Below are 25,559 nucleotides of genomic sequence, written 5' to 3' on the forward strand. Positions count from 1 at the left end.
AAAAAGCCAATCAATCAATTCCAACTTTGCGAGGTCTTTTTTTCCCCCGCAAGAAGTTGAAATTGACTGATTGAACCTTTTTTTTTTTTGCAGATGGCGACGGAGGCCTAAAGCGAAAAGGTTTTATAAAACCCAGCTGAAGGCCTAGGATTGGGCGACGGCATGCATGCCCACAGAGAGGGCTCTGAGTGCCGCCTGTGGCACGTGTGCCATAGGTTTGCCACCACTGTTCTAAACTGATACTTTGCAAATCACTGCACAATATCTTCCTAGGATCTCCTTATGTACAGGTATCACAGGTCTTTTGAAATAAGACTAGAATGTCTGAGTTTCATACCAATGTTTGTAACTCACCAGATTCATCAAATATGTAAGTATCCCTCTTCTAAAATCTGCTTGCCATAAGGATATTCTTGGTCTACAAAAACAAACCAGGAGGTTAGAATAGTTTTAAGGGAAAATTAGATTGAAATTAAATTGTGCCTCTGACAGTGGCTCTAGAAAGACAGAGGATCATGTCATTCCAGCACAATTGTAGATCACCTGTATACACTCTCTTGCTTTCATAAGCTCTTTCACCCAACTGACTTTGACAAGGCTTGCTAAAGATCAATACAACAGAGGGGCAGTGGAATGTTAGATAGGTCTTGGAAACAGATAAACCAGCTGAGTAGAATATATATTATAACTAAATCTCAGTCCAGACCAATGACAGCATATCTGTGCTCTTTCATGTGAGTATTTCTTCAGATAGGTATGCAAGACAATACAAGACTCTTCCTATCAAAGGAACTAGGTGCACTAAAGCAAGGACCTGTCACCAAGGTTCTTGCTTCTCTGAGGCCCTTTTCCTACTTGTGCAGATCTGTACACTGGGGGAACAAAGCAACCACTTCATAAATGCACAACGTAGGAGAACAAACATTTCAGGACAAGATTCAGCAGTCCATCTGCATTTAAAAGACAAAGGCAACTCTTTAGAAGACAGCAAAGTCCACATTTTGGACAGAGAGAACTGCTAGTTTGAAAAAGGGGTCAAAGGGGCCATCTGTGTCAAAATTGAAAAGCCCTGTCTCAACAGAGGGGGAGGGATACAACATCATCTATCTCCAGTCTTCAACACAGTCCTTTCAGCAGTTCCAAGAAGGCTCCACACTCATTTGCACTACTCAGGTGACCCTGACGACACAGATAAACCTCCAGGGGGCCTTAACAAGTCTCTAAAAGAATGCAAATGACTAGCTGTCTGCAAGGGGTATAAATCCTTCCATTCCCTATCATCCAATCAGAGCTGAAGAAGCTTCTTGGATGAGAAGTGAAATGTCTTCAGAGAAAAACAAGAAAGTTCAGTTGCCTTGTGAAAAAGCACCTTTGGGACAACTATGACCTGGATGAGTGAGAACCTGCATAGATACTTGTATCGAGCCATGGCACAAAAATACCTAGGCAACATTTTTCCCTACTGGATCCTCACGATTTTATTTTCTCTGATTCACACCTAAGTCACCTTAACATCATTCCTAGCTGCTCCAAGATTGTTAAAGAATCTTTTCCTCTTTAAAAGGCAGTACTTTGCTATGGGAACAACCTGACATGCTTCAATAACCTGCAGTCAGAAAGAAAAAGGGGAAACTGTCCCACAAAATAACTCTTTCAAACAGCCCCTTGATGCTTAGGGAGTCTATTAAGACAATGCTATTTAAACAGGATCTCATGAGAGTATAGTACTGTCTGCTATTCACTAAAAGAATCCAACCATTGTTCAGCTTTTGCTCAAGACTGAAGGGAAGAGGCTGCTGTTTTAAGGAATCCATTTGTGATCTTTAATAGATCTTTTTCCATTCTCCAGCAGGGACCCGAGAAAGTCTTGGCTTCTTTAATAATAATAAGAAATGAGGCCATGAGATTAAAAGCAGAACAGCAAAAGGGACAGGAATGGGTTCCAAAAGGGGACACAAAAAAAAAGTCAAAATGATGGCCACCACCATGCAATCAACGTCCCGCCTCTTTTTTTACGTGCAACATATGACATACGGTATATAAAATCCAGGGCTTCAATTGCATGGTCTTTCCACCATCATGCCATTTTGGATTCCCCCCCACCTCCAAGGACATCCTTGTGGGAAGTCATGCTTTGTCCTTTCTCTTGCTATTTTATCTTCACAGCAGAAAATAATAAGTAAGGGTAAAGAGTAAGGAAGAGGATGCTGGTGGAAATGTGCAAAATCCATTATGAAAGTGATGGGGGGTGAAATATATCTTCAGTCCACAAGAGGCAGAAAATATGCAGAAAGGCTTAGAGAAACTCCTCCCTAATTCACATCAGTATAAGGAAGAGAGGAGGCCCAGCACAATCAGACTTCCAATATTAGTATCACTACTCTTACGCTGAGCGCCAAAGAATTGAGGCCTTTGAACTATGGTGCTGGAGAAGACTCCTGCGAGTCCCCTGGACTGCAAGGCGATCAAACCGGTCAGTCCTAGAGGAGAGCAACCCTGACTGCTCTTTAGAAGGCCAGATCCTGACGTTGAAACTCAAGTACTTTGGCCACCTAATGAGAAGGAAGGACTCACTGGAGAAGAGCCTAATGCTGGGAAAGATTGAGGGCAATAGAAGAAGGGAGCGACAGAGAATGAGGTGGCTGGATGGAGTCACTGAAGCAGTAGGAATGACCTTAAATGGACTCCAGAAGATGGTAGAGGACAGGAAGGCCTGGAGGAACGTTGTCCATGGGGTCGTGATGGGTCGGACACGACTTCGCAACTAACAACAACAACAACTCTCAATAAAAAGTTGCTTTAGCCTTCTTGTGGAATCAATTTCCTGGTCTGGTTTACCTGGTGAGGCTGAGAGTAGGCTAATAAGCCTCCTTGGTGGAGGGTGGACTACAATCTAAACTATCCAATCCCAGACCAATTTTTCTCTTCTTGAAGCACAGGAAAGAGCTTTGATGCAATGTGCTAGTTGATTCAAAAATAAGTAAATAATAGCACAATATTAATAGTTAACATTTTTCAAAAGGAGCCTATTTCCAAATACTGTTTGTATTATCCAGCAGCTACATATTTTAAGCACCTGAACTTTGTGGAAAGCAGAAATCTATTGTTTGCTATGAGAATTAAGAGGTTTTTTTTTTAAATCCTTTGCTGCCATCTTGTGGACATCCAGATTCTTGCAGCTCATTTAAGGCAGCCCTCTGCTACAGAGAAGAATCAGTTTTATTATGTCCCATTGCTTGTTCCCTAGTCAGTTATGCTTATGTTTTCACAATTTCAGTCTAAAGTACACAGAAGTGGGTTGGGAGGGGTGGGGGTGGAAGGACCATATGAATTCAAAACTCTTGCTTCCAAGTCAGGTTTATTTAGCTAATCTCCACTTGTTGCTAAAAATAATGGAAGCTGTAGTCAAATACCACATTGGAGAAGGCTACAACAGAGCCAGAATATTCCTGCAGGGTCACACACAAGCAATACATTTGTAACTAATGGTTTTGCTTTAACTCTTTGCATTTTTTGGTTTTTGTGCCAAATTACACTGATTGGTTGGCAGGGAATCCAACCGGTTCCCAACAATAAAAGCCCTCCAGATTGGCAGGATCTGCTTTCTGACAGGTTATTGCCTGTGCCAAATGAGACAGAAATGCGCATAATCTTGTAAAATGAAAGCCAAGGACAGACCTGTCCCTGTCTTAGATGAATAAGTATCCCATTACATTGAGGAATGACAGCCCCAGGCTATGATTATGCCACCATTATATTCAAAGCATCATGGTTTGTCAGACTGAATAAATTCTAGTAAAATAAAATAAAAAGCATCCGATGTATAGCCAAGCATACAATTTATTTTTGTGCTTCATATCTTTTGATTATTTTTTACAGATTATTGGATAAAATAGCCTCACGTTTAAGTATGTATTGAGGCTGCCAACCCTTGGTCTTAAAACAACATAACTAATCCACGAACTCTGTGAATTACAGTGGTCAAGAGCCAGCAGAAGGACAATCACAAAGCAGAGCAGTAGTATTTAGGAATGATACATCTACAGTACTCTCCCCATTTTGTTTATGGGAAATTCCACTGTCTCAGAGGCAGATGTGGCTGCTGTTGTTTTAATATGCTACACACCAACAAGGGTAAAGATCGTGGGGGGGAATGGAAATGCTGTATCCTTCAAATTTAGCATCCACAAAGTCACATTTCCTGGAATATTTCCAGGAGCAGACCTGGTTTACTTCTCTCTCCCCCAGTTCATGGTTGGGACAAGCCACCAGGATGATCTTGGCAGAGAAAACAGGGGCATGCTTGATAAGGTCGGGGTATTGTAATGTCCCAAAGGTGCCTTTTCAAAAGGCAACTGAACTTATCCTTGAAGACCTTTCGCTTCTCATCCAAGAAACTTCTTGAGTTCTGTCTGACAGTCAGAACTGAAGAAGCTTCTTGGATGAGAAGCAAAAGGTCTTCAAGGAAAAACAAAAGTCCAGTTGCCTTTGAAAAAACACCTTTGGGACAACCATGCCCAGGATGACTGAGAATATTGTAATGCCTTCTTCATAGGGCTTCTCTTAATAGCTTTATTAAGCTATAAAATATTGCAGCTCAAATAATCATGGGCAAACTCTATTCTAGATGCTGACTGCCACTTTTAAAGCCCTTCATGGTTCAGGGTCTGGGTCAGGAATGCCCTCTCCCTCTGCCTGACTAATGGGTTGTTGTAGGGTGGCCATTCTCTCTGTCCCTTCACTCAGGGAGGGCCATCATCTATACTGAAATGTTATTTTTTCTTTGTTACAGTTGAGTAAACATAACCTATGAAATCTGTACAAAACTACATTGTACAAAGCAATGGATGGAAACTGATCAAGGAGAGAAGCAACCTAGAACTAAGAAGAAATTTCCTAACATATAGAACAATTAATCAGTGGAACAACCTGCCTCCAGAAGCTGTGAATGCTCCAACACTGGAAGTTTTTAAGAAGAGATTGGACAACCATTTGTCTGAAATGGTATAGGGTTTCCTGCTTGAGCAGGGGGTTGGACTAGAAGACCTCCAATGTCCCTTCTAACTCTGTTATTCTATATTCAACATGTTTTGAATGCATCCTTTCAGCTCCCTTCAAACCACTCCCATCCCCCCCAAAACCAACCAATGGTTTCTGCGAGAACTTCCACAAACCAAGATGGCAGCTATGGAATCAAAACTCTGCCCATTTCATATTCATGCAAAACAGGTAAGGACTTGATCACATCTACCAACTTGACTTTTTTTTTAATTTCTCCTGGGGACACCTTTGGAATAGACTACAATAATGCTTTATAATGAATCTCATTCAGTTTGATGGGGGAGGGGAAGAAGCTCTTCCTTCATGTATGACTACACCAAGAGCACTGCAGGAGAAGAGATCGTGACAAACTGTCTCCCTCAAGAATTGTCAGAATTAGAAGCAGGTAAGTTGCAAATGCCTGAAAGCAATATTTGGTACAAATAACCCCAGATTCCTCTACCATCTCAAGCTGAAAAAGGGTAACGTATAAAAAATAATTATAAAACGTTTTCAAGAAAAAGCTAGGGAAGCAGGTACTTCTTTTTCAGAAGAAGAGAGTTTGAAACTCTGTCTTCAACATAGTAATCATGTATTGGTTCTTACCAGTCCTCAACACCACTCTATCTTTTAAATGAAAATATATTCACCAAAGCTATGATAGTCAGAATTTCTCCTAACTTTTGCCCTTTTCCCCAAAGGAGAGAACTTTGACGAGTGCCTATCCGTACTCTTGCTCCCTCGCAATGTGAGAAGGAGGGTAAAAGACAAAATCCCTACTCTGACAAAAGAAACCTGATTTTCTATTCAAAGCTTGACAAGTGCTAGCTGAATACGATCCTAATCCCAATTCCACATTCTTCTTGCAGCTTGGCCTCCCCATTCAGGACTCAGTTCTTTTAACTGTCAGCCCAGGAAATCCCCCAAATGGAGGAGCTGGGCAGATAAGAGATAATAATCAAGGGAAGCTGAGAAATCTACAGTAATTTCATAGCACTTTGGGAAAGAAAAATACATGGACGGTGGTGAAGGAAACAAATAGATGGCCTACCAGCATCTCCTCTCCTGCTTCACCTATCAAAACCACAAATCTATTCTGCAAGCGTGTGCATTTTCAGAGCCATCCAGGATTGCAGTAATCTTTCATTTATGTATGTATGTATGTATGTATGTATGTATGTATGTATGTATGTATGTATGCATGTTATCGCCAGCACATAGAGAATGTCTGAGTTGGGAGTCAAGTTGCCACTTGCATCTTCTCAATATTCTTTAACCACTATTGGACAAACAGAAATTCAGTAGGTGATATATTACAGACTCTTGTGCCTTTTACAAAGAAAAGTTTCTATTGCTGAATTTTAACTCCTCACATAGAAATATAAAAGAAAACAGGTATCTTCCAGTAAACTAATTTAGCAACCTTAATTTAAATCCATTTCTGTGATCCCACAGCATGCAAGAACTAGTTGTTACATGTTTATCCTAGCCTTCCTCAAAAGTCCAGCTGTGTAACACTTTACTAGAAAAGCAGGATTAAACACATTTCTGATAATGTTGTGCACACTTAAACAGCTATAACACCCAGGATGCTCTGACAGCTTCAGCATAACTTGCAGCCAAACATGAACACATCAGGAAGACCACATAATTCTCAAATGTATCATTTTTTGTTTTCTTTTTGTTGAGCACTTTTATCTTTGAGGACTACAATATATTGACTCATTGGAATTTCACAGTATTCCTGGGGAAGAAAAGCAAGCTAGGCCCACAGTTTTAATGTATTGCTTGCCCACTGCTACAGTTTGAAGTCCACAAGCTGGGGAGCAGCAGGTGTGATGGAAACTCAACTCCCCCAGTAGAAATGTATGTTTTCCTTCAGTAGAAATACTTTATTTTAAGTTGCATGTGAATGTCCATGCTGACACAGTGGTTAGAATACAGTACTGTAGGCAAACTCTGCCTACAGCCTGGAGTTTGATCCCGACAGGGCTCAAGGTTGGGGGCAATATGCTGACATTGTAAACCACTGGGAGTGCTGTAAAGCACTATGAGACTGATATGTAAGTCTAAGTGCTATTGCTATTTTTCCAAAGCAGAGACATAGCTATCAGCCTTACTAGGTGGATTAGTCAGGAAGGATGGCCATATAAACTACTTCTACTTTATTTTAAAGCGTTGTTAACAGATTCCTGCAAGTCTGAAACTACAATTCTCCTGCCTTTACCTTTGCAAGCCATAAAATTTAGGCAAGGTTCTTCCTGAGACGATTGCTCTGTACAGCTGTGTGCAGCTGTGCAGCTCACTTTTATCTGACTGTTCCCTAGACAGCATTTATTAACTGCTAGATTCTTGTCCTCTTTCCAATGTATCATTGCTAGATGGCAAGTAATATGCTGCGAACAGAAGGTGTCTCCGGGGAGAGAGTCAAGAATGTGGTACATACCTATATACTGGTGATACTAGCAATCCCATTTGCCCAGTTTTTATATATTATTTTAATATTTTTTTTACATTTCATATCAGACTATTTCCTAGGTTTGGGTTGAAATCTACTCTTCTAATCCCATCTCCACATTTCTTAGAAACCTACTAGCCCTGTTATGGCTGCTTTTCCTTAGCCTTTTGGAGTCCTGGTGTGGGCGCAATTGTTACTTTGAACAAGTGGGAGTTGGCACCCCTATTTAACCTTCAGGAAAGCTGAGATCCTGGTTCATTTTTCTCTGTTTTAATACTATTTTTGAAAGCTCTGTGCTAAAGTTTCTCACTGCACTTCCTCGAGTGCCTTGGAAGTCAAAGATGCAAATGGCATTAGATAACCTTTTGAAGCCAGAGTGCAAAAGTCCTTGCTTCTTATTGGCCCATATTTTCTAGGGCTGCAAGTAGCCGTATTAAAGCTATAACTGTCAGGTTCTAATTCATCTTTTTAATGGTGTAGAATGGAAGGAATAGAGCCTCCTACTGTGGTATAATTTCACGCTGAGGAATCTGATGGGGTTCCCTGCAGTCTGATCCTTTATGGATCAGAAAGCTCACTTTCTCTTGAGCTGGAGAGCCCAAAGATTAGCTCTTTAACCCTTTTCATGCCAGAACAAGTCTGACTCTTGCTTTTGATGACTCCTCTATCCAATGGGCCTGCTCATGTGACTTCCCCCCCCCCTTTTGTGTGAAAATTTTTATTTCCCAAAGAGCAGGAAGGCAGAATGGTTCTTAATTGTTTGGAGAATGTGCATAAGTACTAAACCAAGTAAAACAGTCAGCTAAACATAGCAGAAGATAAAATTATATTAAAATAATGGTAACAGACACAGCAATTGTCTATTCATTTTGATGATTATAGCTTCAACCATCTTTTTGGGGCAGAGGGGAAATCCAACACCCCACTGACTGTGAGAAAATAATCTGAGTGATAAGGTCTAAAAATGGTTCAGTGTCTCAAGACATATCAAGGATAGTCTGTGGCCTGTAGCCTATCCTTATATTGAAGCAAGATGTCTATGGAGATTCTCAGTCATCCAGGTCATGGTTCTCCCAAAGGTGCTTTTTCAAAAGGCAACTGGACTTTGTTTTTGCTTGAATACATTTCACTACTCATGCAAGAAGTTTCTTCTGTTTGAACTGAAGAAACTTCTTGGATGAAAAGCGAAATGTCTTCAAGCAAAAATAAGAAAGTCCAGTTGCCTTTTGAAAAAGCACCTTTGGGAGGTTGAAGCAAGATGCTTTGAAATGCAAAAGCAGGCACAAATAATTCCTTCCTTTATTATCATTCTAGCATCAATTGCTCTACCTGTCTGATAAGCTGCTTCTTACCCTTCCATACAGTTCTGCTAGATTTCTCCCAGTTTTCTTTTTCTTTCTTTCTTTCTTTCTTTCTTTCTTTCTTTCTTTCTTTCTTTCTTTCTTTCTTTCTTTTCTTTATTTCTTTCTAACGGAGGAAGACAACAAACAGGCAAACAGAGCTTAATTCTGGATTATCCTGGTAAAATGGAAACAGAAAACTAGAGGCATCCCTACAGAAAATGCATGATCTATGACTATAATAAAGATTAGATTTGATCTGATTTGATGACTGATCTTTGACACTGTCTCTGTGGTTTAAAGGTAGATGGGAATATAACACATCCCCAATGAAATAGCACTTAGCGCTTAGACTTATATACTGCTTTGTATGGCTTTATAGCCCTCTCTGTTTATAGAGTTAGTATATTGCCCCCAACAATCTGGGTCTTCATTTTACTGACCTTGGAAGGATGGAAGGCTGAGTCAACCTTGAGCTGGTCAGGATCGAACTGCCAAACTGCAGCCAGCCGGCAGTCAGCAAAAGTAGCCTGCAGTACTGCATTCTAACTATTGTGTCACCACAGCTCAAATCATACTGTTTAGTGCTATGAAGGCCTAAAAAAAAAATTCAGATTTTTTAAAAAAATATCATTTATTCATTCATAATAAGACTGTAATTAATAACAGTAATAATTTTGCAATTCAATGGCAAGGTATCATTTTGTCACGATTAGAACATCTACACATAGATTTGAGGTACCCATAATAAAATATTAGCTTACAGGAATCTCATCCTTAACCCAGACTATGATTATTTATTTATCTTCAAAGGTCCTCATAACTGCACATTCTTTTTTTGTAAAAAGACAATATTTCTACATAATAAGCTTTTTTGCAAAAAAAAAAATGCAAAATAATATGGCTTATTTAGACTATGAAATTAATTTTGACTTCTTCATCACTTTCATCAATTACATCATGGTGTGATGCATACAGCTTGGGTATTTTTTGTGAATCTAGCCTGACCCTTAATTCTTATATTTTTTTTGTAAGTAGCAAAGAATCCAGGAAGTCATGGGTTCTTCATAAGAAAATCCCAAAAAATATATGCTCCATTGAAATTATAAATGGTTTGCTAATCATTACTGTAAATTGAGCTAGGATAAAACAATTTGATAAAACGATGCAACAGTTCCTGACAGTGATGTTTGCATTTGACAGCAAAGAAAGAACAGGTCCTGCAACCAAATCGATCGACTTTCCTTTGAAGGCAATTGGAACAGGGCTTGAATTAGGCTACGGCAAAATTCTTCCAAATTCTTCTCTGAAATCCAGAGGGATTGGCTCCAGAGGGCTAAATTAGGCTTCTCTTCTTTCAGAGGAACATTAGTTTCATCAATCAGTGCTTGCAAAGCATTTTCCTGCTTGCTGAGAGTTTCAGAAAGCTGTATCTTGCTGGCAAAGGTAAGATGCTTGCCTATGTGGCTTAGCCAGCTTTGCCACTGACTTTAGTCTCTACTTTGATAGGCTCTTAAATGGAAATCCAATAATATGTTAAGCAGAAAGACATTTTAAATCTCTTGGCTCATGATACCTGTCAAGGAAGGGAAAAAAGATTGGGGAGGGGGCATGAAGCCCCACACGTCTCTTTCCCTTTCGGGTCCCCTTTCAGGAGCTATAGCTTTACTCCCCTTAGCAACCTACTCCTCCCTTCCATCTTGGGAAATGAGGACAGCAGCTCTGCATCCCACTGAATAATGAACATGTAAATAGGACGTGGGGCTTTTGAGTGGCGTGACCCCTAAATCAGGAAGTTCTCCAAAGCAGCTACAGCAGGAATAAGAGTTTATTCCCAGCGGTGAGAATAAGTGATAGAGAACTGAATGAGAGCAGCTCATGCAAATGCTTCCCAAATTAAGCTCCGTCTGAAGTGAGAAAGGATGGATGATAAACACCCTCAGCTTTAAAAAATGGCAAAATATGCTTTGCAGGCATGAAGCTGGAGCAGTTAACAAAAGAATCTGCTATAATATTGACAGCAAAAAGCATTTCTAATGTGCTGGGCTCTGGCTACCTAAATTGAAAAAAAAAAAGTCCAATAAAGAGCCATAACCATTAGTTACACTTTCAAATCTTAAAACCATTAACAAAAGCCACTTAATTCAATTACTTTCTCAGGGCACCACCATTATAACATTATTGGAGCGATACTGGGTTACGTATAGTGTGTGTGTGGGGGGGATGCAAGTAGGTGGGTTTTTCTTTCTGTCTCTCTCATTCTCGCCCCCACCCACCCACCCAATTCATTCTCCTTTTTTATTTTTATTTTTTTTTCTGTTGCTGCTGCATTGAACTAATGGGCTAAAGTGAAATGATGTCTGTCCCCATTGACAGGTTTATGAGAATTTAATAAAGCGTGGCGTGGATAAAATGAGATATTACAAGGTCGCGCAAAGCTGATTGTCTCCGACACATCAGCATTTTTACACCCGGATGTTGACAATTCCCAGTCTAATCACACCATTTGGCTGCAGAAAGAAGTGCTTATTTCTGCTGCTGAGGAAGCTCCTACGGTTTGTCCATTTTTATTCAGAACACAACAGTTGAATTTAAAAAAGAAGAAGAAAAGAAATCAGATTGTTTTCTGAAACTGGGCTTCCAACAACACAGAAAGGGAATATGAAACAACAACATCCACAAACAACCATTCTTAGTATCTTTAATAGACCACACTTCTGGGTCACCCAAAAAAATGCATGGTCTATAAGAGGTAAATTGGGGGCTAGTCTTTTATCCTAAGGGTTATCCAACCGTGTTACCCCTCTGTAATTAACTATATGGCATTTCTATCCAAATACAATTGTTTTCATATATGCTAATATATAAACAGAGAAAAAGTAGAATACTTCCAAAATCTCTACCTTTTCTCTAGTTATACATTAGCATATAAACATTTTATCTAAGTTTGCATAGGTGCTCTCTTCTTTTGATAATGTCTTTCTAGCGATGCCTAACTGGCCATCTTACCCTAGTCAGATAGCATAACATCCACTTTTTCCATATATGAAATGTAGAAAGCATGAAGTAGACCCCGCTGCACCTCTTCCAACAAATTCAAATAAAGGTAAAGGAGGAAGGGTTCTTCTCAGATGGGATATCAGATCTTCATCCTCATCAACTGCCAGCAGAACGGCATTTATTTTTTAAAGCTTGTGTTGGTTATTACTATCTACCAATTTCAAAGGACTACCTTCAGCTTTTGGGCTCATTAGAGTAGAGTAGAGTAGAGTAGAGTAGAGTAGAGTAGAGTAGAGTAGAGTAGAGTAGAGTAGAGTAGAGTAGAGTAGAGTAGAGTAGAGTAGAGTAGAACAGAACAGAACAGAACAGAACAGAACAGAACAGAACAGAATAGAATAGAATAGAATAGAATAGAATAGAATAGAGCTGGAAGTGACCTTGGAGGTCTTCTAGTCCAGCCCCCTGCTCAAGCAGGAGAACCTATACCATCTTAGACAGTGAATGTCTAGTCTCTTCTTAAAAACCTCCAGTGGTCTAAGAAAGTAGAGAGCATCACTCTTCTGAATTGCTGGAAAGGCCAGGCCTTCACTCAAGTTCTACAAAAGTTTCATCCCCTGGTTAAATTTAAGACTCAAACACTTATGCTAAGAACATTTATTCTGGTGCCAGACAGAAAAACATTTCCTGGATTTTCTCTTTCTACCAGTTTTTATTCAATTCAATGAAAGAAAATTAAGCTTTTGATTTTTTTTTCAAAGAAGAGGATTTTGGAAAAAGCGTAATAGTTGTGAGTATGTTGTTCCTGCATTTATTTAGATATAAACCCAGACTAAGTGACAGCATTGTGTCTTTCACTCCACTTGGTTTCCCACAATTCCACTAAACGTCAAGTAAAAATATCATAAAGGAACACCTACTGCAGAGCTTTTTTTGGTACTGATGCTTCAGCTACTATGCAGGACGTGTCCCACATGGGAGAAATGGTTAACGGTTAATTTTCTTATTTTCTTAGAGCGCTCAGAGCTATTTTGATGACGAATTACAAATAAGGCTGATTTGCACCCAACTCTGAGCAGTAGCAAATATGAGCTCTTTTTCTCTAAACCCTGGCCAACTTTGCAAAGTATACCCATTTTATTTAAAGAGGGAATATTTAGACTGTAAGCAGTGTCAGTCTATTAAAGAAAATAATGTAATTCAAGTGCTATCTATTATTCCCCGTATATATCAAACTCCTCTAGGAACACTTTTCTTCCCTTCCCAAAAATCCAAATCAAACCAAATCCATACTCCTACATAGTTTTTCTCTGTTATTTACAGTTCATTTAAAGTTTGGCAGCAATATTTAGAACATTAACAACGTGATATGTATTTCATATAAGAAACTCAAGTTTGCCCCCTAGTGAGCATTTTTAAAAAAACACCTGTATTTTCTGGGTATGTGAAATCAAATCGCTGAAGCAGTCAATCAATATTTATTAGACTGCTGCCATCTAGCTGAACTTTCTGTATATGAATGAGAAGGAAATAAAACAGCTGTGTTCTATCTTTCAGGGAGAACATCAGATGCAACATCTTTCTCCCTGAAATGTTCATTTGTATAATCTTTGGTTCTGTGCATGTAGACACTGTGAGAATGGAATAAATATGCAATCACGTGGCACTTATAACCTATAGCAGTATTTCTCAACCTTGGTAACCTGAAGATGTGTGGACTTCAATTCTCAGAATCCCCCAGCCAGAATTTTCAGAATTCCCCACCCATCTGCTGGCTAGAGAATTCTGGGAGTTGAAGTCCATACATCTTCAAGATTGAGAAACACTGACCCATGGCCTGCAATCCATTCATCATCTTTGCTGTAGTACATAACACCTTGTACAGAAGTTGTACGGATATTTCAATTTTTTTTAGTCCTGTCCCTAAATCTGTGTTCAAATCTTAACACTCAGAGCTCCTTCAGAAGCTGTCATAAATTATTTGTATACACACACACAGAGACACACACACAGACACACAGACACACACACACACACACACACACACCATATATATACCCAAAAAAAAACATTATGGCTTTCTTTTCGGGGGATGTCTTATTTTGCAGCCACCTGCCCACTCCATATCACTGTCTGGTTGCTCGTGGCCACAACGGGGCAGGTGAGCATGCGTCGCATCAGTGCCACCATCAGGGGTGGTGGGGGTGGAGCTGTCCCATGTGCCTCAGGACCCTTGAAGCCAGGCCACTCCCTGCTCAGTGACCTCTCCCCACCCACTCAATGACCCAGCTGCCTGCCCATCTCTTCCCTTTCACTCCCCTCCCGAGCCAGACTGCCATGCTATGGAGGATGGGCAGGGGAGGCTCGGTTGCCTTACCCGGTCTCCCTCTGCTCTTTCGGAGCCAGGGGAAACATCTGGCAGGTAGAGGGAGGCTGCAGGGGAGGCTTGTGTCACCCAATTCTTCGGCTCCCCCACCTGTCCGTGCCACTCTCCTCCTCGCCTTTTGCACTGGCACTGCCCTTGCCTCCCGAGCATCTGCCCTGGGAAGCCCTGTAAGCCGTTGTGGCCGCGGCACAGCAACAGAGAGCAGACAGGCAGCTTCTGACAGGTGGAGGGGGGCAGCAGGAAAGGCTGCCATGGGAGAGTTGGCGGAAGAGAAGGAGGTGGTGGTGCCACTGGGCAGGTGATCTACGGGGCGAAGCAGGGGTGGCCAGGACTGAAGAAAGACCCTCCAGTGGCAGACACAGCTGTTGCACAGTGGCAGTAAAGCCTTTTGCTGTCACTCCCCCCCTGGCTCCAAAACAGTGGAGAGCACCAGTAAGGTGACCGAGCCTTCACTGCTCATCCTCTGTAGCATGGCAGTCAAGCCTGGGAAGGGAGTAAAAGGGAAGAGGCAGCCAGGCAGCTGGGTCATTGAATGGGCAGGGGGAGGTCACCGAGTGGTGAGTGGCCTGTCTGCAAGGGCCCCGAGGGAAGCAGGTACAGGGTGTGTGGGGCAACTCTACCCCACCTGTCTCACCTCAACTCGTGGCAGCGACACTGGTGCAATGTGTATTCTCCTGCCCTGCTGCAGCAGCGAGCAACCAGACAGTGGGATGGAGTGGGGGGTGCTCTTAACTAGCGCTTATTTTCTGGGTGGGTCTTATTTTTGGGGAGACACGGTATGCTATCCACCCAGCTATTGAAATACTTCATATTGTTTGGATATATTTGAAAGCATCTTCATCCTGACCTTTATTTGTGCATCTAAGTCAGCCTTCCACTTTAAAGTCCTAAATTAGATTCTCCTTTTCACTTGTGCTGAATTGTATATACAAAATATACTTTGTTCAGCCCCAAAGAGAATAAGTCTATGGTTTTAAGGCAAGGGATGAACCAGCCTCCCTTGGGCTTGTGGGATAATCAACTTCAGCATGAATAAGCTTTTCCAAAAGTAAATGACATGTATGTAAATGTTCTACAATAAACTGTCTCCACCCGTCTCTTGTATTCTTTGGAGGGGAGAGATTGGGGTAAACACAGTGCAGTGATGCTGTGCAACACATTTCTGCTGATGAATGCAGCCAATAATAACATAGTTTTATGTATCATTAATTTTTTTAGCATCCAAAACAATAAGTTTTTCTGAGTACAGATAATGCAGTAATCACTCACAATTGCCAATAGAATTATCGGCATTCAGCTGTGTAAAACAACAACGAGAACATGAGCTTTTAGCTTTTAAAAGGCAGCAAAAGGAAATAAATTCCCCCTACTCTTTTAACATTCACATTAAATACAAAGCTGCATCAAAGCCTAATCCTGTGGGTTAACGTCTGGCTTTCAAATACGGGATAATGTAACTAGCCAGTTCAAACCACCTTGGTGCAAAATAGCAGAGCTTGTATATTTTTGAACTGCTGCCCCTCGTTTTCTACCAAAAAGGAATTCTTTGAGAATGACAAAACAATATAGTATAGCTTTCTCCAATTTGGTGCCATCTAATGGTGGATTTTAACTCTCACCCTGTCAATCAATATGAACAACACATATCACTTTCACTGAATTCTATACTGTAGATCCGTGGTGGCGAACCTATGGCACGCGTGCCACAGGCGGCACGCAGAGCCATCCCTGTGGGCACACGTGCTATTGCCAGGGGGAGGTGGGGCCAGGCTGCTCCCCTCCCCCTCTCCACGTGCGCCAGCACTCTCGCTCTCTTTCTCTCTCTGCACTGAGAGTCAGGGAGCAGCTGCAAGAGCTGGGCAGATCCAGTCTGGGTGGTGGTGGAGGAGCAAGGTCCTGGAGAGAGTGAAACTGGGAGAGATAAAACCGCCAGGGCTGGGAGGACCCAGGAAGGGGATCCGGGGAAGCGGGGTCTCTGTGGGTGATTCAAAGGGAGGTGACGCAGCGAGGCACACGGCCCTGTCTCCGCCTGATGCTGGGTTGATTTAATGCTCCCGGCTTCTTCGTGACTTCCCCTCCTGATCAAAAGGCAGCTGATGCTAAGGGCTGGGCTGCAACAACCGCACCACCCACACGCCCGAAGTCGGGGTGGGCAGAAGGCCGGGGGACCTCCGTGAGGGTGCATGAATGAAGGCGGAAAGCAATGCTGTAACCCGACGTCTGCCTGGCCGGCTAGTCATCCTTCCAGTTATTTTAGCGCAAAATTGCTTCGGGTTGCCCCATCTGTAAAGTTGAGCTAGACTTGGTGTGGCTGGATACCGCTGCGAGCTGTTGTTTTGGCAAGAGAACAATGGAGGCCTGTTGGGCCTTTTTTTTTTTTTTTTTTGCCTATTGGCATGGAAAGCGCTCGTCTTGGTTGCGCTGGGCTTCCAAACAGGTGGCCGTACCATTTGCTGAAAAAGGGGTGGGTGGATCGTGCAAAACTGAAATACTTCATTTTAAGCTGTGTTACTGGAAGCCTTAGGTGTTGCGATTCTAAAGCGGAGGCCCTGTTCCATCAGTCTGGTTTACTCAACTAAGTATGTACAGGTGGTTTTTTTTTTTCATAGAAGGCACAGAACGGCGTTCTGGCACCTTTTTTCAACAGAGTTTGTGGAACTAAAAAAAGTTCAGTCAGACCTTCCAACTTCTTGCGAAAAAAAAAAAAAAAATCTCACAAGGAGTTGGCAGGTCTGACTGAACTTTTTTTAGTCCCAAGAACTCCGTTTCCCTGCAGCAGAAGAGAAACACGCCAGAGCTGGAAAGCAGGTTAGCAAAGAAATGCTTTCGGGAAGAGGGAAGAGTTGTACTGGGAGGAGAAGCAGCAGGAAATGGAGCTGCTGTTTCCAGAATAGAGACATGGAGCAATGCAGGGCAACAAGCAAGGGCTGTTCTCTGCTCTGCATCCCTGCGCAGAGCTGCTCTGTTCTCCATTCTCCGTAAGACAGGCGACAAAGGACTGGCGGAGGGAGGCGGTGGGGGAGGCTTGTGCCACCTGGTCATGGCGCAAGCCACGGGAGAGTTGGCAGAGGACAAGGAGACAGCAGCTGCGCCCGGGCAGGTGATCTAGGTGGGGCAAAGCTTAAAGAAAGCCCCTCCAGGAGTGCACAGCGGCAGTGGAACTGTTCATTGTCACTCCCCCCTGGCTCTGAAATGGCAGAGGGGGACCAGGCCTACCCTGCCCATCCAATCTGCCGTAGCATGGCAGTCCCGCTCGGGAGGGGAGTTCTAGCACCTTTTTTCTTACAAAAAAAGCACTGAGTATGTATGTCCTTTTTTTTTTACTCTTTCTATCCCAACATAGCCTTCTTCCATTCTTGTAACATGCTGTATCTCCATAGTATTCGCAAAATTATCTCCATAACGTTCCCTCTTTTGTGAATGCCCCACTATCTTAAACGTGTCCCTCTTTCCCCAACTCTCCTCCCTCCCTTCTTTTCACCTGTCACCAAATTTCCTTTCTGCACCTCTGTTCTTTTCATCCTATTTCATTCCTCATCAGTTCCCTTTTCATACCTGTATTTGTACACAAATAGCAACAGGTTGTCAACCATTTATGCAGGCTCAGACCTTATTGCCACAAAGTGTGTGCATACATGAGCAAGCACACATATGCTTTATTTTTATCTTGTATGGAAACATTTGTTGTTCCATCAGAGATTCAAGAAGACACATAGCACCGTTTACAAGGATTGATGGGTAACTGCCCTTACTGCACATATTTTTTCAACCTATTATAAAAAAAACATGTATTGTCAACAACAACAACAACAAAAGAAAATGCCTGCATGTTTATGTGTGTTTTTGCATTCATCAGACACTACTGTAGCTTTTGTAATTTTTACCTACTTCTTCCCATTCTCTAAAGATAATAACATTTTTGACATGTATACATACTATGTCATTGGAATGTGAAGCACAGTGCAATGCATTGTACACTTTATATAGATTCAGACAGTTTCACCTGAGGCCAAAGGAATAAACATCACACATGGCACACAAACAACCTTCCTTCCTTCCTAGACTAACTGAACCCTAGTCAAGACACGCTGATATGTGTGCATACACACACACACAGAGAGAGAGAGAGAGAGAGACATATATAGAGACAGACAGATATGTATATATATGTGTGTGTGTGTGTGTGTGTGTGTGTGTGTGTATATATATATATATATATATATATATATGTTTGTTTTCGTAGATTTTCACGGGTACAGGTATGCAGGTCTTACAACGCTAAAGGAGTCCTACAATGTTGTGTCGGTTGGTGGGTCCTACAACGTTGTGTTTTGAGTCCTATAGTGATGTGATCTAGAGTCCTACATTAGTGTGTTGGGTAATGGGTCCAGCAATATTGTGTTTTCTGATTACCCGTGTGTCGGTCGTGGAGTTGATGAGTCCTACAATGCTTTGTCGGTTTGTTAGGCCAAACAATAACTCCTACACAGCCAACCAACCCACCTACAGCAACTAAGCCAGCACTCCACACACCCCACCAATATTTATAGAGAGACGGCAGCTCCGATCACACTTTGCTCGCACAAGCACGAAGCCGAAGACCCCAGCCTGAAGATGACGAGTGGGACCTCGTCGAAACGTCGCCAAGATACTCTCAATCTTACATGGGAAAAGACCCGAATACGCCAAGACCTGTATGCATGTATATAGAATATAGGTGTATGTATAGGTATACATATGTGTGTGTATGTGTGTATGTATATATATATTATATATATGACTGCCATTAAACATAGAAATTCTACAGGACCAATAAGCAGTTCCAAATAACCATATATATCACTAGAAACTGAGCACAAAAGTTTATAATTACTTGAAGAATATAAGAGTATAAGAAATGAGCTTGGATGATGCGTCCTAGAATTCTCTACCCAGCAAATCTGGAAGGAAGAATCCAAGTTGGGAAAAGCTGGATAGCAATCGGACTTGGTGGAGGAAGACTGCCATTTGTATGGCTGGTTCATCAGGCCTTCTGGTTATCACTGAGCAACTAGTTTTTATATATATAAAAAAAGGACAGGTAGCCCTCTATTTACAACCACAGTTGAGCCCAAAATCTCTGTTTCTAAGCGAGACAGCTATTAAGTGAATTTTGCCCCATTTTACGTCCTTTCTTGCCACAGCTGTTAAGTGAATCACTGCAATTGTGAAGTTAGAAACACTGTTGTTAAGTGAATCTGGCTTCCTCATTGACTTTGCTTGTCAGAAGGTTGCAAAAGGTAATCACATGGGACACACATGGGACACACTGCGACTGTGATAAATATGACAAGTGTCTGAACTTTGATTATGTGACCCTGGGATGCTGCAATGGTTGTTAAGTGTGAAAAATGGTAAGTCGTTTTTATTTTCAGTGCTGTTGTAACTTTGAAGGGTCACTATATGAATTGTTGTAAGTCGAGGACTAACTGAGGTAAATTTCTTCTACAGTGAGATACTCATCAGATTTATTGTCCCAAAGGCCATTAGTCCTCCATGTCTGTTTTGCCTCCAGTGGGCAAATGGAAAAATCATGTGGTATCTCTCAAAGAAGTGGATGCGGTTTTGTGATGTGGTTTTGTGATCGGATTACCAGTTTCTGCATTAAGTATCATTCTTTTTTTTATGCATGGCTCAATTTTTGCAACACATATTAATTGCCTGTCATCCACACCCAGTGGGCCACACGCCCAGTGGGGGCCATACCCAGTGGGCTATGCCCTCCCGGCACCGAGCGATACATAACTGAGTTTTGGATTGCAGTTTGGGCACTCACTCCCTAAAATGCCATTATGGCTCTAGACCAGGGGTAGGCAACCTTGGCTCTTTTATGTCTCGTGGACTTCAACTCTCAGAATTCCTGAGCCAGCCATGCCGGCTCAGGAATTCTGGGAGTTGAAGTCCACGAGACATAAAAGAGCCAAGGTTGCCTACCCCTGCTCTAGACCAGTGTTTCTCAACCTTGACAATTTTAAGGCATGTGGACTTCAACTCCCAGAATTCCACAGCCAGCATTGCTGGCTGTGGAATTCTGGGAGTTGAAGTCCACATGCCTTAAAATTGTCAAGGTTGAGAAACACTGCTCTAGACCATAAAATTGGGGCCAAATTCCTATAGTTATTATATAACGCACAATAAAGTTGCTAAGATATCATCAGATACACAAACTACTAATTCTGCTGTCTGCTAGTTATTGATTTTATTTTTTCAGCCTCACATTCAACATTAATAAGTATAGCATTTTTTTTTAAAAAAAATAATGACCTGGAAATGTTATAAATGGAAAACTCCGGAACTTTTTCTTTCTTTTCAGAAAGTTCTACTGGTGTTGGGCGTGAGGACAAACAGACTAGGCAAGATCAAATCTTCCCCGTCCACCTCCAGCTGACTTAATCCTCACGGATTTTTCTGGGGTTTTTTTTGAAGCTGTATTTGATCATTACAATTCAGCTGCGTTAGGAGGGGGAGGGCGAAGGTTCCCGTCTACTATTTTTTTTTTGGGGGGGGGAGATGCTCGAAAAAGTGGCTCCTTTATAAACTAAGGATCGAAGTATTGGATCATTAGCGAAACTTTCTCAAACAGCTGTATTGTATAACCACGTTTTCACCAAAAGAACATGTGTGACTAACAAGCTAATTTCGAGGGGAAAGGCGCGAGAACCAAACGAAAAAGTTTGCGGTGCACGCCACTTCGGGAAGGCACCTTCTCCGTAGAAGCCTTTGCAAGGGTGGAGTCCGAGTACAAATTGTTCTTCCTTTCGCATCTTTGCACAGAGCGGAGTGGGAGGAGTCGGAGTATAAAAGCGACCGAGGCGCCGCGGACTGCCGCTCGGCGATGAGGATGTGCGTAGCTCTGATTTCTGCTTTCCTGGGCTGCTCGCTAGCGACCCTCTTCCTGCTGAAATGGCGGAGGAGAAGGCAGGTCCAAGGCAAGATAGGCAAGGCGAGGAGCCGGCGGCAGCGCGCGTTCGAGCAAATGGGAAGAGCCGCTCAGCGCTTCCAAGAGCAGGTCAGGGGAAGCCGTTTTGGTGTTGTTTTTTCTCTCCCCCCCCCCCCAGCTCTGCCAGCTCGAGAAAGTCTGCAACAAGCAGACATCCATCCCCACGTTCACAGACATAGGGAGAGGCAAGAGGGGTACGCTTCGAAATGGGGATGGACTTGCTCCGGGAGATTTACTTTCTTGCAGTCTTTTTTTAAAGGAACTAAAGCTCCTAGTTTTGGCTTTGTGTTTGTGTGGGTTCTAGAGATTTAAACTCTGCTCTCTATGAATTCCGTTTCACTATTCTGAGTTGCAGGAGATCACTGGGCAATTGAGGTGGAGAAGTTGGATGGTTTTGGTATGCACGTGTTTGACAAGTATTTTTTTTTTATTTTTATTTTGTTCAATTTATATGGGCACCGATCTCAAATTGATGTCTGGGTGGGTAACAATTAAAATAGACCAACATCATAAATAATTTATATGGCCTTACCTAATAAAACAGTTCTATTTTGTATTTTATCTGATTAGAATATTAGTTACCGGATGCAGAATGGGAAAACCTGCCTGTGCTTGTTGTGTATTTCATCAGAGTCAAGGTTTTGTCTTGAGTAAGAAAGTCTGTTTCATTTTCATAATTAAAATGAAATCTGTCCAAAGAAAAAGTCTTCATTAAGATCCAGTCCATGCTGGGAATAATTAAAATGGAGACTGCTTTAGAAAGGTTGTAGTTTATTGAAGAACAGAGCCAGACAGAAAGATGGTTCTGGGAAAACTGACCACATGTAGTAGGGAGTGGTGGGCTTTTATACCTTCTTGAGCTTTTGTTTGGAGTTGTTCCTATGGCATGAACTTTGACCTGATGGCATGAACTTTGACCTGAGTCTGTATGCCTTTCTGGTATTCTGAGGGTGGTGGGTTAATCTTATTATAACCCAAAAGTCAGTGCTTTTTTTGTAAAAAAAAAAAAAAAAAAAAAAGGGTGCCGGAACTCACACGTCATACAACCCGCCTTGCCTACCCTACAAGGTTCCATCCAAAAAAGGTGCCGGAACTCCGTTCTGGGCATTCTATGAGAAAAAAAGCCCTGCCAAAAGTTATATCCTGCTTCCCTGGGGCTGTGACTGACGACTTGGATTTTTTGGTGTGAGGGATTGTTGATTCTAGGGATCTTTCTTTCTAATCCCATCTTCCTGCCTCCAATCTTTCTGACAAGATTATCACATCTGCATTTCTGCAGCCCTGGTTTCTGTTTGGGGCAGAGAAACTTGGGGGGGGGCCTCTGCCTTTAAAATCCTTTGGGGAAATATATTCTGCCTTTTTAATATTTCCCAAAATATTTCTTTCTCTGGATTCTTCCCACAAGACATAAGAAAGCAACGCTTGTAAACTGACTTGTGTTACCTGTTCAACAGTGTAAGCTTGCATATTTATTCATTTAAAAATTTACATAGCCATCCAGTTTCTAAAAAACTTGGGGCAGTTCCCAATCCAAAGTTGAAACAAAATGTATCTTCCCAGAAGTATATCCCATTGAATTAAGTAAAATTTACTTCTAATGAATATATTTTATTCATTAATCACATTTATATGGCTGCCCATCTCACAAGAAGCAAGTCTGAGTGAATGAATAAATGAATGAAACAAATATAAAAGCCAATCATTATAAAAATATGAAAGTCATAGTAAAAATGAAAAACATTATAAAAATGTGAACTGTATGAACCACATGGAGAGAGTAAAAAAGGTCAACCATAATGGAGCCATCAAAAAATGTCTCTGGTTCCTTCGGATTCCCAGGCTTGGTGGTATAACCAGGCCTTGAAGAACAGGATGGAGGTAGCCTAGCTTCAGGCAGGAGGAGGGGAAGAAAATGTGTAGGTTTGCTGGCTATGGAACTCTAAATATATTAGCTTACATTTGATAATTCTGGATAGGTTTTATAGATATAACTATTTAAATGCATTTTTACTCTGACTATCCATGTAATCATCAGTGACTCTGTTTCTTAATACATTTGGTATATTTACTCTTTCTTAGGCAGTTTAAGTAGTCCTTGACTTATGCCTGGTCACTTAGCGACCGTTTGAAGTTATGACAGACGCTCCCCAAAGCTACTTGTGACCCGGTGTTAAAGTTATGGCTGCTGTAGCACCCCTGCAATAATTTACCCACCCATCTTGTTCTACTGAGTCCCTCCAACCAATTATCCTTCCAAGGGAGATCAACTGGTTGTTGCTGGCTGGTGCTTGCAAGCCTCCAGCATCCTTCTCTTACAGCAGTACCCAACTTATTTTCCCATTCTTAGCAGCTGGGAAATGTACTATCAGGCTGCAACACTCTCTTGGATAAAGGAATGGATACACCTAAGGAACAGGAGACTGTTAGCACTAGAAGGCCATGACATGCAGACAGGGTCACATGCAATACTATGGGACGGGAAACACAAGGCACATCAGTATTTTCAGAAACACCATATTTGTTGTTAATTGCGAAGTCGTGTCCGACCCATCACGACCCCATGGACAACGTTCCTCCAGGTCTTCCTGTCCTCTGCCATCTTCTGGAGTCCATTTAAGTTCACGCCTACTGCTTCAGTGACTCCATCCAGCCACCTCATTCTCTATCGTCCCCTTCTTCTATTGCCCTCAATCTTTCCCAGCATTAGATCCTTCTCCAGTGAGTCCTTCCTTCTCATTAGGTGGCCAAAGTGTTTGAGTTTCAACTTCAGGATCTGGCCTTCTAAAGAGCAGTCGGGGTTGATCTCTTCTAGGACTGATCGGTTTGAACGCCTTGCAGTCCAAGGGACTCGCAGGAGTCTTCTCCAGCACCATAGTTCAAAGGCCTCAATTCTTTGTCGCTCAGCCTTTCTTATGATCCAACTTTCACATCCATACATTGCAACTGGGAAAACCATGGCCTTGATTATACACACTTGTGTTGGCAGGGTGATGTCTCTGCTTTTTAGTATGCTGTCTAGATTTGCCATAGCTTTCCTCCCCAGGAGCAAGCATCTTTTAATTTCTTGGCTGCAGTGCCCATCTGCGGTGATCTTGGAGCCCAGGAAAATAAAATCTGTCACTACCTCAATTTCTTCCCCATCTATTTGCCAGGAATTGAGAGGGCCGGATGCCATGATTTTGGTTTTCTTAATGTTGAGTTTCAAACCAACTTTTGCACTCTCCTTCTTCATTCGCATCAAGAGCTCTTTAGTTCCTCTTCACTTTCTGCCATTAGAGTGGTATCATCTGCATATCTTAGGTTGTTGATATTTCTCCTGGCAATCTTAATTCCAACTTTTGATTCATCTAGCCCTGCCTTTCTCATGATGTGCTCTTAAATAGGCAGGGCGACAGTATACAGCCTTGCTGGACTCCTTTCCCAGTTTTGAACCAACCAGTGGTTCCGTGTCCAGTTCTCACTGTTGCTTCTTGACCCACATATAGGTTTCTCAAGAGACAAATAAGATGGTCTGGTACTCCCATCTCTTTAAGAACTTGCCACAATTTGTTGTGATCCACACAATCAAAGGCTTTAGCATAGTCAATGAAGCAGAAGTAAATGTTTTTCTGGAACTCCCTAGCTTTCTCCATGATCCAGCGTATGTTGGCAATTTGATCTCTAGTTCCTCTGCCTCTTCGAAATCCTGCCTGTACTTCTGGTAGTTCTCGGTCCACGTACTGCTGGAGTCTAGCTTGTAGGATTGTAAGCATAACTTTACTAGCATATGAAATGAGTGCAATGGTGCGATAGTTTGAACATTCTTTGGCATTGCCTTTCTTTGGAATGAATGTAAACTGATCTTTTCCAATCCTGTGGGTACTGTTTTCCAAATTTGCTGGCAAATTGAGTGTAGCACATTTACTGCATCGTCTTTTAAGATTTTGAATAGCTCAGCTGGAATGCTGTCACCTCCACTAGCTTTGTTGTTGCTCAGATTTCCTAAGGCCCATTTCACTTCAGATTCTAGGACAGTGGTGGCGAACCTTTTAGAGACCGAGTGCCCAAACTGCAACCTGAAACCCACTTATACATCGCCGGGTGCCGGGGGCGTGGCCACCAAATGGGTGTGGTCAAGTGGGAGTGGCCACCAAGTGGGTGTGGCCACCAAGTGGGTGTGATTAAATGGGCGTGGTCACTGAATGGGTGTGACCAAGTGGGCGTGGCCACCAAATGGGCATGGCCAAGTGGCCGTGGCCACCAAATGGGCGTGGCCGAGTGGGCATTGTCACCTCGATGTTGCTCCTGAGATGCCTGTGGGGGCTGGGCAGGATTGGGGGCGATCCAGGGGTTCTCTGGCAGGTGAGGCAGTGAGTAGGA

General features: G+C 42.2%; 1 protein-coding gene across 1 annotated transcript in view; it reads left to right on the plus strand.

Annotated features, from left to right (window-relative positions):
• The first annotated feature begins 21,060 nt into the window (after positions 1-21,060).
• LOC107284478 (fatty-acid amide hydrolase 1) overlaps positions 21,061-25,559 on the plus strand; it is a 33,687-nt gene continuing 29,188 nt past the window's right edge. The window contains exon 1 of the mRNA XM_015812541.1: positions 21,061-21,290. Coding sequence (XP_015668027.1) covers positions 21,096-21,290 — 195 coding nt within the window. The 5' untranslated portion in view covers positions 21,061-21,095. The remainder of the gene's footprint in view (positions 21,291-25,559) is intronic.

This window comes from Protobothrops mucrosquamatus, unplaced genomic scaffold (assembly GCF_001527695.2).
Source record: "Protobothrops mucrosquamatus isolate PMUCROS unplaced genomic scaffold, P.Mucros_1.0 scaffold95, whole genome shotgun sequence".
NCBI lineage: Eukaryota > Metazoa > Chordata > Lepidosauria > Squamata > Viperidae > Protobothrops > Protobothrops mucrosquamatus.